A 15,824-nucleotide genomic window follows, 5' to 3' on the forward strand; every position below is an offset into this window, starting at 1 on the left:
ATGAGCAAGCAACACCAAAAGCAGGGAATATGAGCAACGATGAAGATGGACCCGAACGAAGACACGTGTCTGATCGGCGGTGGGCCCCCACGGACCCAAAAGTAAAACGAATTCATGTACATTTTTGTGCACACTTCCTGGGATTTGGTTATCATCCACATATCCATGGGGATTACTTAGTGGAAGCGACAGACGAAGGCCGACAGATGGACAGAAGACATTCATAGACGGGAAACACGAGACGCTTCAAATGCCAATGAGCCAAAACGACGAAGAGGATGTTCTGCCGAAGGGGAGAAGGAATGCCGAAAGCGAGAGTACAGTAATAGTCCGTATATAAGTACAAAGGATATAAATAGCCCTACATTCCTAAGAAATGTAGCCTCCTCTTCTGTGGCGAATTCGCTTTAAGTTATATTAAATTCTACACAATATTTAATCAAAGACCAAACGATCTCAATGGAGTTTCTATTCACATTAGCTAGAATTCACTGTGGTTGAGCCGCTCACGTTGTTTTTCTCTTAGAAAAAAGCAACAGGCTAATGGAAGCGAACGATTTCCACCCCCGCCGCTAATGATGCATACATACATATGTACATATGTGGGGTAAGTGGCCAGAGCGAGATAGCACGCACCGACTAGAGATCGCTCAAGTGAGAGAGCACGAGGGAATGAGAAATCGCTGAGAGCGCGCGCGAGAACGAGACCGAGCGCGATGATCATCACAAGAAAAAGGTGTTGTTGTTGGTTCGTGCGGGGGCGACAGTTTGCGCTAATTGCTGTACTTCACGAATGTGAATTTTCATCTTCCTCCGTTGCTGCTTGTTCGTTTTCGTTTTTTTGTTTGTTCTCTCTGGCGTGAGGGAGGAGGGGATGGATGAGTCGAATTTTACGAGCAATGCGTTGTTTCTTTTGCTTGGGCTCAGCCTCTTTACCGTTGTTGTTATTACGTTGTTCTCTCTGTTGATTTTGATGGTATTTGTGGCTGGAATGAGACGATGACAGCTGAACGTCTGGAAGGAAGCGCCGTCTTCACAGCGCCGCACAGTGGGACACACGCACGATCGAACGGATTTTGGAATGATGGGTGGCCCGGACCCTTATTAATTTTCATTATATAGGAACCTATTTTTACTGATCTCTCAACCGGCGATAATTAAATTCCGATCTTGGAATATATAATTAATACCAAAAAATTACTTGACAACTAATTATTAATTAATTGGGACGTTGTAATGTATGCACATTAATTTTAAATTGGATTGCTTACCATTGGCAAATGGCTCCGAATTCCTGGTTCCATTGGTTCGACGCTGTTACGCACACGCATTTCGAGTGTAATCCTGTTATACAGTGTTATATGCACACTCAACACTCAAAAAATCCGTTATGTTGCTCGCATTCCAACGCCTTCCAGGCTTTGGTTTTTGGTTTTTGGCAGCAGTTTTGCGGAATCGTCAGCACCTGGCATTTCTATAGAAAAGAATTTCGGACATTTAAAGTTCGTTTAATCCGGTGTTTTGTTAATATAAATACATACATATATGTATACATACATATCTATTATTTGTACATATATAGCGCGTCGTTTATTTTTATTTTTTGCTTTGTTTTTCTTTTTAAATGAGTTTCGGTGGAGTCGATGATACTTCTATTTAGTAAAACACACGAAAATGGAAGATTTATTTTTTTGCTTCGTTTTTTTTTTGTTATTGTGTGCGCCTCTGTGTGTTTGTGTGTCTCAAGTGAGTGAGAACGTTCTGGTGGGGGTGAAGTGATGGGAGGGGAGGGGAGGGGAGGCTGTGGGGAGAGTTGAGAGCGAGCGGGTGTGTGATGAGCACTTCCGCTTCCGCTGCTAGTGGGGCAATTATACTGCTACTAAAACCGTTCGAGCGCAAATAAATACCAAGAACAACAAAACACTAACCATCGAGCAGCGCTGGAAAGAGAGACGGAAAGTGAGAGAGCTTAGGCCGACTAGCCGACTAATTGTTACCCAGCAACGGCTGAAAAATCCACTAAATACGACGCGGTGAGTCCAAATGCCACATTTTATTGACATACAGCTAATTTCATACAGTCACCAATATGTACATACATATATTCCTGTTACTGGCTTTTTAGGCCGAACGCAGGTTGAAAGCAATAATGGTTATGGATGCGCCTCACTTTCTTTAAGATGAGGCGGTCAAAAAAATTGACCAGGAGTCATGTCGTGGCTGTTGGCAGACGTAAAACTTTTTGTATGTGAAAAGTACAGACATATGTATGTACATACATATGTATTTACTTACATACATATGTGCATATTATTATAATACTGTACCTCATTTTGTTGCTTATATTTAAAGCTAAATGTTGTGTGTCTTCGCTGGACTCGTGAAAATTGCTGTTTTTTTTACTTGAAAATGCATTTTTCTGTTTCTCACGAAAAAAAAGTTTGATACAAAATTTGCGAATTCCAATTCCCGCACATTTTGGCCGAACAGCTGTGTATGAAGTGTGGCCGCACTCCGTACGGAAATTAGTGCGGCCTTAAAAATAATAAAAACGCGTTTATGATTTAAGTTTTGCTTGAATTGCAAAAACAAAATAAGGTGTAAAACATCAACAAATTGGAAAAGACAAGGAAAATGTTTTTTATTTGTTGGCGATGTGAAAAAATATGATACAATATAATTAAAGAAATTTTCGCGCATTTAGTGTGACCATATCGTGGGAGTTATCGATATCGGCGTGAAAGGCTATTTCAAAGTTTAAGTAAAAATTTCATTGTGTAATATAAATATTCTTCCGGACCTACCAGAGGTACAATTAAAACAGGATTTCAATGCAGACGCTATATTCGAGCGGAGTTTCAATCCATGTGTCGTACGGGCTGTCCATCCGCCCCTCCCCTAAGGGAAGGGCTAAAGGAATGGCCGCAGTAAAAGAAAAAAAAAAGCTAGGCGGAGTGGCGCCAAAATACAAGAAGAAGTATTAGATCATTGCAATGCCATCAAATAAGAAAAAACACTACACCTTATACGCCAGACACCAATGGGTATGTATAATCTGTATTTTCTGATAGAAGCTAAATTCTTTAATCTTTTTAGCTCCATTCAAGTGAATGTACACACAAAGCAAAGCGAGAACGGAACCACGACAACGCATGTACAGTAGAGGGATAACTTTAAAGGATTACAATATGTACCTACGTACTCCCAATTACGTAAATACATCTGCCTGTATGTACATACTAGTGCAGAAGTATCTAGCTAGGGACGTGTCTTATAGAGTCCTCTGCTTAATGGATTTCAATTGGAACTGCAGAAAAATATCAACAGAAGACGAAGCCTGTGTCTGTAGCCACCCTGTAGAGGCGTCACTTGATTGTTCTTGTTGCTGTTGCTTGTTCAAGGGGCACACGTCAATAATTGCGCTTGAAAAGAAGTTAAGGAAAACACAATCAAGCAGAAGCAGAAGCGGCAGCAGCAGTAGAGTGGCAATGGTAGTGCCGGCGGCAGGAGGACCAAGAGGCAAGAGGCAGCCAAGCGGTGGAGGTCCTACCAAGATCTCTGCAGTCAGTCGGTCCCCTTTCGAACTTTAATGTGAAAATCATGCAATGAACCAAATTCAAACGGAAATGATTCACACTCCAGCTGAAACACAATTCAAGTAGGGGAACGGAACCCCAGAACCCCCGACAACCAGAAGCAAAAGTACAATATAAATATATGTACATAGTCGTACATACATGTGTATGTATGTATGTATGTTGATGCAGAAGGCGGATGGACGGACGGGGGTCTCAAATCGAAATTGCGTTTTCAACAACAATTGTTACAACAACAATGACGCCATTTGGAAGAACAATAACAATTTCACCCCCATAAGATGTCTAAGAGCGAGAGAGACAGGGACTGAGACTGAGACTGAGACCGGGTACCGAGTACCGATGAAAGCAGATGAAACACTCGAGGGAGGACCGACCGACCACCGCCACATGTCGAGGAGCATGTGCCCCCAGACAAATGTCAACGCAAATATTTCACTTCCTGTTCTTTTTCCCATTTATTCGAAGATTCCCCCGTTCGTTTGTTCGACTTGACTGCTAAGCTTCGACAAAAGGTTCAAAGGTCAAGGATTTTCACGTTTAATTAGACATGGATACGGTTTTTCATCACCATCACCATCACCAGCATGAGAATCCAGCATTCAGCATCCAGCAGTCAGCATCCAGCATCTGCGAGGGCGTGTGCGTAGGCGGCAACGGCGACGGCGACAACAAAGAAGCGGTATTTAAATTTCCAATTAGCCCAGTGAGAGGTCGGATGGGTGAGTGGGTGGCATGTGGCCTGTGGCCTGTGGCGGGTGGCTGGAAGCTTCCAGTAAATATACCTGAATGGCACAAAGAAGTGTTTGAAGCTTAAATCGCCTTTAGGACAATGGCGCCGCCCGGGTAGCAGGTCTCGTCCGCCTGTGGGCGGCGACTTTGGCGCGTGGGCGATTCCGGCTAAGAACGACAAGGTTAAGCTCTTGATGGAATTATAGAATTATACGTAGTTTAAATATACATATACATATGTACACTGGTACGATGGGACTATCTTTTTCGAGTGTCCACTCAAGATCCTTCAAGTATGATGCAGGCCTGAGTATAAAGAAACCCAATCCTTAGTTGCAGTGTAGTTTGAGGGAGAGCCAGGGCCTGTTACAGGGCCGGGGTCCAAATTAAAGTTGAATAACTTTTAAAAAACTTAAATTTCGCTCACAGTCGATAAAAACTCGTCTGTTTTCGTGGATGGGGCGTGGGGGTAAGGAGAGGGCGACACTGGTGCAACAAATTAAATGCATTAAATGTCAACTCTGGCACTTGTTGTCCACGCTGATAGTTTCATTAAATGGAAAAGCGAATTTTTGCGCATTTTCCGCAAAAGTACGAGTATTTTTTCCCCGCGTTTTTCCTGCTTTTTCCTGCTTTTTTCTGTCGCTGTCTTTGAGGGGACGGACGAGCAGGCAAATCCCACTGAGACGCCGTCTGTGTCTCATCTTGAGCAACCTCCAGGCAGACAGTATTTTTCTGGCTGTTTTCCTCTGTCTTGTGTCTCTTTATCTGAGACTCCAAGCTGCAAGGCATGCCATTTTCCATTTGCCATATTTCAATTGCATTTTAATTCATTTGAGTGTGTTCCAGTGTGTGTCTTCTGTATGCCACATTTTCTGCGGTTTCTTTGCCCTTTTCGAGGGGAGACACCCTGCCAGCCAGGAGCCTAAACAAATTCTATAAAAATAAAACAATTCATTAAAGATTTTTAAAGCCCCAAATATATCAGAAAGAGTCGCTTTGGTTCATGGAGTAGAACGGGGTCTATATTTCTTCAAAATGGTAAGTTTTGAATGCCTCTGAATCAATAGAAGCAACCTTCACGCAACTGGAGACCCCATATTTGTTCACACATTCTATTTGTTCATTCCACAGATGCCACGCGGGCACTTTTGTGGCACTGAATCGCATACGCATCCGCGGGTTCCACATCTGGGGAAGCCAGAAAGGTATGATCCAGCAGCCACTGGAGTGTGGCACCGTTGTCCGTCCTCTCGTACCAAAGGCAGGAATACACAGAAGCAGGAGCCTTCGTCTGCCAAGTATTTTGAAGTGTTTGTCATTTGAATTTGAATTAAATTTCTACTTATTGTTTTCATGTGATGCTGTAACATCTTCGGGGAATGCTGCCACCGATGGACTCTGGATAATCAATCTGTAATCTGTGAGTTCATCATTTGTGTGCCTCCTGAGTGAAGGTAGAGCTAGTCGTATAATCACAAAAATGCAACTATACTAGTTTTAATTAAATTGTAAGATATCCAGTGAATCTGCACACCTCTTAAAGTTGATTGCAATTCAAGAATAAGAACTCCAGAGAATGTTTAGCCCTTCAAGCTGTTGCACCTTTTAAAGTAAGCTTTTCAGCACAGTTTATTCTATTCTAAAAAGTCGACCATTGATTAGTATTCATCACCTTTCCATTTGAACACTTCCCTTGCTTATCTTATTTTCCTCTTATTTATTCTGTTATTCATTCTTCCTTTCTCCTTCGTAGAGTGTTTTTTCAACGATGTTTAATAATTTAATTTAAACATTTGCCGCGCCCGAATGACTCGGGATTCGATGGATTCAGCCGGCCCAGCCCCCTCACCGTTTTCCACATTTCTGTGGCATGTTTTTCTCGGCTGCTGCTAAGCCATTTATTGTTGTCCTTTGCATGTTTCCTCCCTTTGTGTAGAGGGTATGACGCCTATGACTAGGCGTTTGCATTGCACAGACTGAACATTAGGTCTAGTCACTAAGTAGTCTATAAGTCTATATAAGGATACATTTTTCAGACAAACACTCGAATTTTTATAGCACTTCATTCATTCAATCCCTCTTAAGTCTTGACCTAAAGAAAAGGTATGGCAAACGCATTTTTAAAGAAATTGGAATACCAAATATTAATTCTGCTTGAAAAACTATACCATTTGAATAGCAAACTGCATCGGATCCTAAATGCAGGTTTAAAGTCGAAACTGGGTCGCCATGTCATAGTGATATTCTTTCACGAATAATCTAGCCAATCCATAATATCATTTGTTTCTTGATAGCTTTGTATCAAAGTCAATTGAAATAGTTTAAATTTTTAGAAAATAGGAAATACAAATATTAAATTTAAATAAGAAATTTTATCGATCAAATATTCTCATATCAATGGTCAGATGTATGTGAAAATATATACTAATATTACCTGAGTAAATATTATATATATTACAACCTAAAATTCCCTTATAATAGTACATATGTACATATATACAATATGTACGTATATAATATAAACCTACACTATTTCAGTTACTGGTATAATAAGGAAATATATTTAGGACTAGTCCCCATTTGGTAGACTTTTAGTTGTGGATCATTCTAAATTCTACGTACAGATTGGTACACGTTCCTAATACTAGAGATTGTTTGGTTGTCCAGTTGGGGATCGTATGTGAGTCCCTTAAGTCCATGCTGTATCTAAGGGTATCTAAGACTGCGGTTATACGCGACATTCGGCAAGAATTACTTTTTTTGTTTTGGCTTAAATGAGTTTCTTATGGTTTTTTAATTTTCTTTGATTTGATTTCCATTTCCGTCTTTCGTTTTCCATTTCCCGTTGCCCACCGCTTTTCATCTCGGTGATTCATTTCCATCTCACCGACTTGTCCAGGCCATGCATAAATATGTTTTTCCTTTCGCCGTTCGTCCTGCGCCGCCCTTGCAGTTTCTTATTTATTTATTCGCCTTGTATTCCATTCTGTTCTGTGATTCGGAGTCTTCTTCTTCGTTTTAATAGCTTCATAAAAATTTCTTCATTTGATTTCATGTCAATTTGGCCCCAATCCCCGTCCGACCGACCCCCCACACTCCACGGCACCAAACCAAATGATCAAAATAAAATAATAAAATGCAAGTAAATGAAAATGAAAGGCAAATAAAATTTTATTAACTTTAAGCCAAGTGGCGGGACATTTTGCGGTCCGTCGGATTGGTTTGTGTTTAGGGCGCGTTTAAGGCTAACACGAAATATGAGAAGGACGAATAAATGAGTGAGTGCCACGCTCGTAAACAAGATTCAATCGGTGCGACTTTTTACTCCAGGACCGTCAAGGACCCCGTGGCTCCACTCATTTGTTTTCGATGAGGAATAGTGTTTCCATTATTTCCTATATTTAAATTCGCTGTCTCTCACAGAGAAAAGACCCTAAGAATGGCATAGTTACACTTAGATTAAAAGTTATTACCAAGAGTGGAATTTTTAAAAAGAAAGAAACTTAACTTTTACCATTCAAATGAAATATATTTGATTCAAAAATATTTTATATTGAAGAAAAATATTTATCTAATTTAAATTACTTTATATTGAATATATTACCTAAGAAGAATGTTTTCTTTTGGTTCATTTAAAATTTTTTTTTTTTTTTAGATTAAATATGGAACGTATTAAAAAAACTTTTTAGTACATATATTAATTAATCAAAGTGAATATAATTTTGTTTTTACTATTCCATCTTTCTCTTAGTGTACCATCTTTATTTTTACAACATTATTAATTTTGAGTTCAGGTGTAATTGCTTGATATAAATGTTCACTTGATTTCTTTTTATGAGCTACAATTGTAATCTTTTTACAAGTGAAAACCCACGATAAAATTGTAATATTTAATGTTTTTTTAAAATTAAGTCAAATGAGAGCTTGAGGACGTATATATGTATGTATATAAATATCATAGACATATCTTTAATTATAACTTCAAACAATTCATTCGGACAAAGTTCATTCATCGGTTTTTAGTGTTGCAAAATTTCTGGAATGCTGAAGTTTCGTTTTCTCTTGAATTCCTCGTCATTAAAGAATAGATCCCGTTCCGAGGATTCATAGCATAATTCCAGAATCCACAATATTTTTTTATCGCCTCCACTTAAAGCACCTTCTCTGCCCTCTCCATGCACCACACTCCGTGTACTCCCTTCGCATTGAACACTGAAAATAGATTCTTTGTGTAGTTTCGTCCCCTCTCGATGGCCTGCACCCAACTTGCAACTTGCAACGCCCTTCCACTCTCACTCTTTCGCTTTCTTTTTCTCTTTATGTAGGGGACGCAGGTCCTCAATGAATTTCCGGACTCGGGGAACGAACGAACCCTTGTCGTCATTGTTGATGGATTGGGGGAACTGGGCACTGCCATGCTCTTCTCTATTTATTTTCTTGTTTTCCCCTGCTTTAGAAAATTAAATTTATTCATAATTTCTACCGAGCGATGTTGTTTTTTGATTACTCTAATACGTGGGGTATTATGATTTTTACTAGCAACTAGTTCTGTAGCTTTTTATTAATTTTTTAGATGGTTTCTATGCTAGTGCTACAAGGCTTACTTATAATTAGTCACACAACTATTTTAATCTTATACATACATATATATCTGATAATTTTTCCAGTGAATTTGAATACTCAAAAATTACATGCCTATATAGTAATTTTTTTTATGATACATTTTAATTTGAATATTTTTTTGGTTTGTTTTTAGTTTTATTTATCTGTATTTGCACTTAGAATATTTATTTTTGCAGACATGCAATAATGGCCTATCTACTAATACAGATTTGAAAATAGAAAATATTATCAGTGGCCATTATCGTCGATAATTGGATGAGTGTAACACCCAAAAGGAAGCAATTTGGACTCCATTAAGTATAAACTTATATTCTTGGACACCATCAATAGACTAGTCTGTCTGTCCGTCGTCCCGACGAGCCACTAGATCACAGAGACTTGAAAAGCTAGAGCAGGCTTTATGTAAAAATTTCACCTTGCCCCAAAAAGTACGAAAATCTGTGGCATCCACAATTTTGAACATACCAGAAAACCGAAAACTCGAAATCATAGAAAAGGACATTATTTACCAGATTTCCGAAACTGGTTTGAATTGTTCCAGAAGGAACAGATAATATTGCAGTCGCTACCCAACTCCCCACCACGCGCTTACTCATTCTCTCCCTCTCTCTCATGCACTCTTCCTCGTGCAGTGTGCGCCCTACGGCGGAGATACTTCTTCCCACTCGATAATGTTCGAGAGGTGAAGTTGTTTGAGTCTTCGTAGGATATCTGGACAATATGCACCTTACATACTTTTTTCTGCTTCTGTTCTCCAGGGGATTAAAACTTTCGACCACTGTGGAGTTTTACGTCTGTCTCGCTCCATTTTTTGGAACGATTTGCAGGCACATTAATGTAGTGGTCGCTAAGCAGGGGGATGGGCAGGACAACTGTACCTGCGGATGACAAATACTAAAGAATTGTAGTGGGGTTGGGCTGATCAGAAAATACACCCAAACTAAATTTGAAGAAATGAAAATAAATACAACCAAAAAACAGACGAAACAAGTGGCGAAAAAACAAACAAAAAAAAACCCTGGAGGTGGGGATGGGAGAAAGTAGAAATTAAAGGTGAAATGGCGCAAAGGTAGAGCCAGAATAATGGCAACAACAAAGGGAACAAAAAGAAAGCAAAGTAGGAAATTATGATATCATCTTTATGACGCCATTATGGTGGCTATCCTGTCGCTCCTCTGCTTTGTTGTGGGAAGGGTGCTGCGGGTGCCCGTACCCGCATGTGGGTCCCATCCCGTCCCGTGCACCCTTCCGTCAGCATGCTATGACTAACTGTCAGCCCTGACACAGCCACAACCTCCATCCCCTCTTGGGGGATGTGGGGGATTTGCTGTCAGGGCAAACTGTTGTAAATGTCAAAGACCGGAAAAAGCAACACACAACCCACACACATGGAGCAAGGAAGCAGGGCAAGTGGCAGCGTAACAACAGAAGAAGCCGAAGCTGACTAGAAATGCAACAGTTATGTGGCGCCACCACCGATGTCGACTACTGTCTGTCTGCCTGCCTGCCTGCCTGTCTGTCTGCCTGTCTGCCTGCCTGCCTGCCTGTCTATGTGCTAAGCCAAAAGGGTTAAGAGCGCCCAAGACAAAATGAAGCACATCTTTTCTGTTGTTTTGTTGCGTCTTTGTATTTTTTTTTGGCACTTTTGAAACCGCAAAAATGCATTCGGATGGGCGTCTGGCAAACGAAAGCTTTAAAAAAGATTTTGAGCTCCATTTTTTGCGGAAATAATCGCACCAGAGAGAAAAAAACTGGATCAAATGGAGCGAAGGCTTAGTCCCCTCTACCATTGAATAGTCGATAATGGTTCTTCGCTTAATAAAACACTTTTAAGTTATAACCTTGGCAGTGCTTGAACTATGGAAATTACTATACACGCATTACTATACAGGCCCCAGTTCTCTTTCCCCAGGCAGTACCTGTAGCAAACCAGAGATGATGCACTTCGGATTATGCCCGAACTGAGCGATCTACACGATTACATCTAGATATTTTTATACATACATACATATGTAAATCAGTGATATACAAATATATACTACATGAAAAATTCATAAAAACTTAATAAAATGCTAAGATCATAAAGGTTAGAAAAATAATACCTAGCTCTCTGAAAAAGAAAAAGTTGAGTAAGGATTCGTGGTTCAGAGTTATCTAAATAGCGCACTTTTGTATGTCTACAAACTATGGAAAACTTTGAAGGTGGCCCCGCCAGGAAATTGGCGATTTTTGCCTAGAGAACTTGAGAAATAAGAAAGGGAAATCCTCTTACTGATCAAGATCAGAATCATATGAACCATAAACGTCCTCAGCGGGCTGGGTACAGCCGTGATCCATCAGATAGACGATCAGTTCGGCATATTCGCCAAGGAATCGAAACACACAGCCATCCTGCAGACGATTGACCAGCATCAAGTCCTGCTCCACGTCGAGTATTTTACTTTTGAGATACTCCACGCAATGGACAAATCCTTTTAGGGCAAGGTGCTTTTTGTACGACGCCCAAAGAAGCATCTGCGCAAGGAACCAGAGCATCTACGAGCACAAACTCTGTATTGCCGTAGACCACATAAAATGTTTTGTATGCCCAGCCCAGTCCTCTATGATCTGGGCGCGATAATAGGAGCCGTCGTTGTGGAGAGCCAAAACTATGTCCAAATAATGCGGTTTCTGCTTGAACTGACTCTTGACCGATGGCAGATTATTCTGGTCGATACCAGTGGGGCAGAGTCATCCACAAATTGGCCATACATAAGTTATCAGCATGTTCACAGTGCTTTCCATAACTTCTGGCACGTTCAAGTCCTTGGTGGCAGCTAAGAAAGAAAAGGAGATGTAACCGAGTATGATTTTTGTATATTTTTCGACTTACTCTTGAAGCAATCATTGGCCGTATCTGCCATGCCCCTGGGCGACTGACTTTGACTGGTCCTGACTAGAATCAACTGGCTAGCTTAATTGTGGGACCAATAGCTCTGCTGCTGGGTAAGAGGAAGTGATAAGATCGATTTCCTTGCCTAATTGTGCGTCCTGTCGCTGGACCTCGTAAAGAGCTTTCGAATGCATTGAATTTCAATTGTTTATGAATAAAATGTACAAATAACACAAGCAGCAGGTTGACGAAGACTGACTCAAGTGTTGCAGCATGCGTACAAGCTGGTACAGAATCGTGCGTTACCCAACACTGGTGGCGGATGGCTCTGGAACTTTCTGGAAGATATTGGTAAAAGAAGAAATCGATTGAGTGTCCACATTTGTGAGTAGTTTTTTATGATATACTCTTAGCCGTAATTAAATAACGTATCGTTTTAGGACGACCCATTGGCCAACCGTTTGTGTGTTCCTCACCGGCGTTTTTGTGCCGGGCTCAATAAAAGCGCCCATTGCCCACCATCACGTCAACTGGAACCCACGAGATGTCTTCAATGAAACAGCTAAGCAGCTATTTTGCCATTTTGCGAAGCTGCTGAATGTTAAAGATTTAGTTGCCAGAGGTCCAGACGGATGAAGTGCGCCTGTCACGCGCAGCCGTTGCTCAGCTCATGGCGCGGAGCCACCGCTTTTCTACAGATTGCTGAAGACGCTATGGAGAAAAGCATTGCAATCTCGCAGCTCATGGCTTATAATATAAAGCTCTTCATGTATGATACCCAGAAGAACAACTTTATCCATTGGCACACATTTGATCGATACATAAAGGACTAAAGGAACATGTATGTACATTTTTTTTTCAATCTATTCGTTTTTAAAGAGATTGACAAGCATATTCCATGTAATTTATTTAGTGATCTATCGGTACAGCGTCCATCAATGATATACGGGAATGGCAGCTCCCAGGAGAAACTCAACAAGATATTTCCCACTCTAAAAAGGATCCGAGTCAGTCGCATAATGATAGACTTGTGCGGGGAAATCCAAAGGAATGGTAATCAAAGGTATTTTCCTTTTACGCATCTCCCTGCTGCACTGCATGTCCACCATTTCGCGGGCAAAGAGACCCTGCTCCAGGTGACGCTCTCTTGGCGTTATGTGCAGCATTATGTGGCGATATGTGTTATGTGGCGAATTCTGGAAGCTGTTGGAGAAGGGAATTAGCCTCAAGCATCTATTTATTACCTGTTTATCCGCTGAGCTATTGACTCAACTGCCTTCTTACTCGTTGCAGATTTTTGCCAGTCTTATGGCAGCTGGGAAATGATTACATGGACTGTTGCAAGCGTGGAGCTGCTTTGGTATACCCTTGCCAGACAGAGAGGCCTGACTGATTAAAAGCCAGAAAGCAGGAGACGCTCTTAGGATGCTGTGTTGGTCACAGGAATACCTGAAAGTATGCCGAAGGTGGCCATAGGCCAAACCTCTTTAAACGGCCATCGAAATCGATGTTGTGTAGAAGCAAAGGCTATAGACTATAGGTCAAACGCATAAAACCCAAATTTAATAAAAAAGGCACCGTCAATGTCTTAAAACAGTCTTAACTGTCTTAACTTAATAGATTAGAAGATTGATGTACATCTTAGAGAGCTGAGCTATATGGGCATCGGTTTCTGAAGTATAGTGCATTTCTTGGAGCACCATTAGCAACGATATCGTGGAACTGTGACTCTCCGGAACGGAACGGAGCTCGTTGAAAGCCATTTCGATTCTAGTTATTTGTGCCTTTTTTCTTAAATCAGATTCCTAAGTGGATTATGTATTGTATATACAAGCAACAGTTTTTCCTTTTCGCGGATAAATCGCAAGGAGAAGGCCATGCGCTCCAAGAAGGAGAGACGCTAGGGGAATATTGCATTGGAGAGTCTGCGGAGTATGCACAGATCGGTAGGAGAGAGCCTCCGATGGGCTAATCCCGACGAACAACTTGGCTAAAAGCTTTAGGAAAACTCAAGGAAGGCGCAAAAGAGTAAAGTAAAGATGCCATTCGAAACATTAGGCGCGAGACAAACCAGACCCAGAACCAGACCCGAACAGATTTAAATGCAAGCATGTACCATCCATAGCTTTATTTATTGTTCATCAAACACATTGAACTTCGTATGTGGAGTAGAGTTAATTGGTTCGGCGGGATGTTGATGGTCCATCGTCTAAACTAAGTCAAATAAGGAACTTGATATTCATGTGCATGTTGTGGTAATTTTGTGAAGTTAGCAATAGAAGTTTGCCCTTTGGGAAGTCGTCTTTTTGGGCTGTGAAACAAATAAATTAAAAAATCATATCATATTAATTTGTCAGAGGCTTTTACCTTTAATTGAATGGTTTGTTTTCCTATTCTTTAGCGGGAGCTGGGGTATTCCCTTGTTTGGCTTCAACGAGGTTGTTATACGTGGCTTCGTCCATGGCGTTGCGTAGATTTGGATTGATGTTTTTAGTGTTGGCCTTGTAAATTTTGACCTCATTGCAGAAATCTGGCCAGAAGTCTTCCCCCTCAGCTAAGTTGAGCACCGTTTGGAAGCGCTCGTAAATGATCGTGGCCTCTTGACGAATGATTTTGGCCTGTGCCTTGAACGCAGCCTCATAGGAGGCGTCCATCTTCCAGACTTTCAAATTTCCCACATATCGTCGCATCGAACGGATCGTTTCCACACTTTGTGGATTACGCAGCAGCATTAGCTTGGTCAAATCCAATTTTTTTAATAGCTTCAGGATCGTAAAGCAATGTCTCAAATTAGCTCGACGCAGGTTCAAGCAGCAGCGAACCACTCCGGTTAGCTGAATTAAGTTCCGCTCTATAAACATAGCTGTCTCCTGTTTTTTGATCTCCTCTCGTAGTTTCACTTCTTCCTGCTTGGTCGTCTCGTTGGAAGAGGGTTCAGCGACGACACGTCCTGGAAGCGATCTGGGATCTTTTTGTCCTGACAACAACTGCAGCTTCAGTAGATTGGCCTCTTTACGGGACTCATCCATCCAGGACTGCTCCGCAGCGGCATTTTCAAATCTCTTCGGCTTGTTGTAGTTGATGTTGATGCCGAAGACTTTGGATGGAGGCATATACAGCAACAGCATATCATTTTCTTTATTCTGTGTCGAAAACATTTTGTATTTTGAATTGTATTCTAAATTGTCATCTTGAACTGATTTACTTACGTTTGCTGGGTGTGATTGCTTTTGGTTGTTTGCAGTTTCTTGTTGCACAGTGGTCGCCTTCTCGGCCACTTCATTAATTTGTATCATAGCCCTGCGGAAATCGGCTTGCTTCAGGTGATGTTCAGTGGAATACTCTTCCTTAAGCTTGAGGTATGGCGTGAGGTTTTTCAGTAGTATGTAGCCGATCTGTCCCGAGCCATAAAAGCTCACAGTGTACTGCTTCTTCCTATTAACATCATGGGTAATCACTGCCGGCCATGGTTTGTAGCCCCGCACTTTGGCAAACACCAAATCGCCAATTTTGAACGATTTGCAAGTTTCTTGCTTAGCCATTTTCGATAAAGTATTCATCTTGCTTTACACACGTTTTTCTCTGTTAATCACAATCACAATCTCGACGTGACGAATGGAATGCTTGTGCAGATTTTATGTCCGGCTCTCAAAAAATCGTTATCGTTTCTCTGCCACTATCCCGATTCATCCGAGTTTGTTTCATCCGCTGTTTTCATCATTGAGGAATGTAGAAAAAGGAAAATTAAGAGCTTGCATTTCAAAGATAATTTTAATTTATATTTTTTATACATATAATCAAGGTCTGGTGCATAACACACCTATCAGTATATAATAACTAACATTTATACAGGCGTTTTCCGTAAAGACCAAGGATGTTTTGTGAACATAAATAAAATAAAAACATAAAATAAAAGTTTATTTCAGTGGGAAAACATAGAAGTATTTCCCTTTTTTCCTTCTGTACCAATTTAATATTCTTATTTTTCTTATTAGCTC

The 15,824-nt window shown here is 40.8% G+C and overlaps 2 protein-coding genes and 1 long non-coding RNA gene across 6 annotated transcripts in view; 1 reads left to right on the top strand and 2 right to left on the bottom strand.

Annotated features, from left to right (window-relative positions):
- Positions 1 to 1,461, bottom strand: part of kirre (kin of irre) — a 46,963-nt gene extending 45,502 nt beyond the window's left edge. The window contains exon 1 of the mRNA XM_033381469.1: positions 1,272 to 1,461. The gene's annotated coding sequence lies outside the window, so the exon portion shown is untranslated. The remainder of the gene's footprint in view (positions 1 to 1,271) is intronic.
- Positions 1,462 to 1,831: 370 nt separating this feature from the next.
- On the top strand, positions 1,832 to 13,425 carry LOC26532201 (uncharacterized). 4 transcript variants are annotated; one of them, XR_001452724.2, is made up of 7 exons: positions 2,504 to 3,044; positions 3,097 to 5,369; positions 5,463 to 5,751; positions 10,867 to 12,210; positions 12,267 to 12,667; positions 12,740 to 12,879; positions 13,120 to 13,425. It is a non-coding gene; the product is annotated as an uncharacterized lncRNA (long non-coding RNA). The 4 variants fall into 4 exon arrangements; XR_004469696.1 differs by having other exon boundaries at positions 2,569 to 3,044; positions 12,740 to 12,889; XR_004469697.1 differs by having other exon boundaries at positions 2,571 to 3,044; positions 5,463 to 5,629; positions 10,871 to 12,210; positions 12,740 to 12,889.
- Positions 13,426 to 13,939: 514 nt separating this feature from the next.
- Positions 13,940 to 15,474, bottom strand: LOC117184376 (hepatoma-derived growth factor-like). Its single transcript, XM_033381470.1, has 3 exons — positions 15,036 to 15,474; positions 14,194 to 14,969; positions 13,940 to 14,137 (listed from the first exon to the last, which is right to left on the bottom strand). The coding sequence occupies exons 1-2, from the start codon at positions 15,384 to 15,386 to the stop codon at positions 14,217 to 14,219; spliced, it is 1,104 nt and encodes a 367-aa protein (XP_033237361.1). The 5' UTR covers positions 15,387 to 15,474; the 3' UTR covers positions 13,940 to 14,137; positions 14,194 to 14,216.
- Positions 15,475 to 15,824: the final 350 nt, after the last annotated feature.

The sequence above is a fragment of the Drosophila pseudoobscura genome, chromosome X (assembly GCF_009870125.1).
Source record: "Drosophila pseudoobscura strain MV-25-SWS-2005 chromosome X, UCI_Dpse_MV25, whole genome shotgun sequence".
NCBI classification, from domain to species: Eukaryota; Metazoa; Arthropoda; class Insecta; order Diptera; family Drosophilidae; genus Drosophila; species Drosophila pseudoobscura.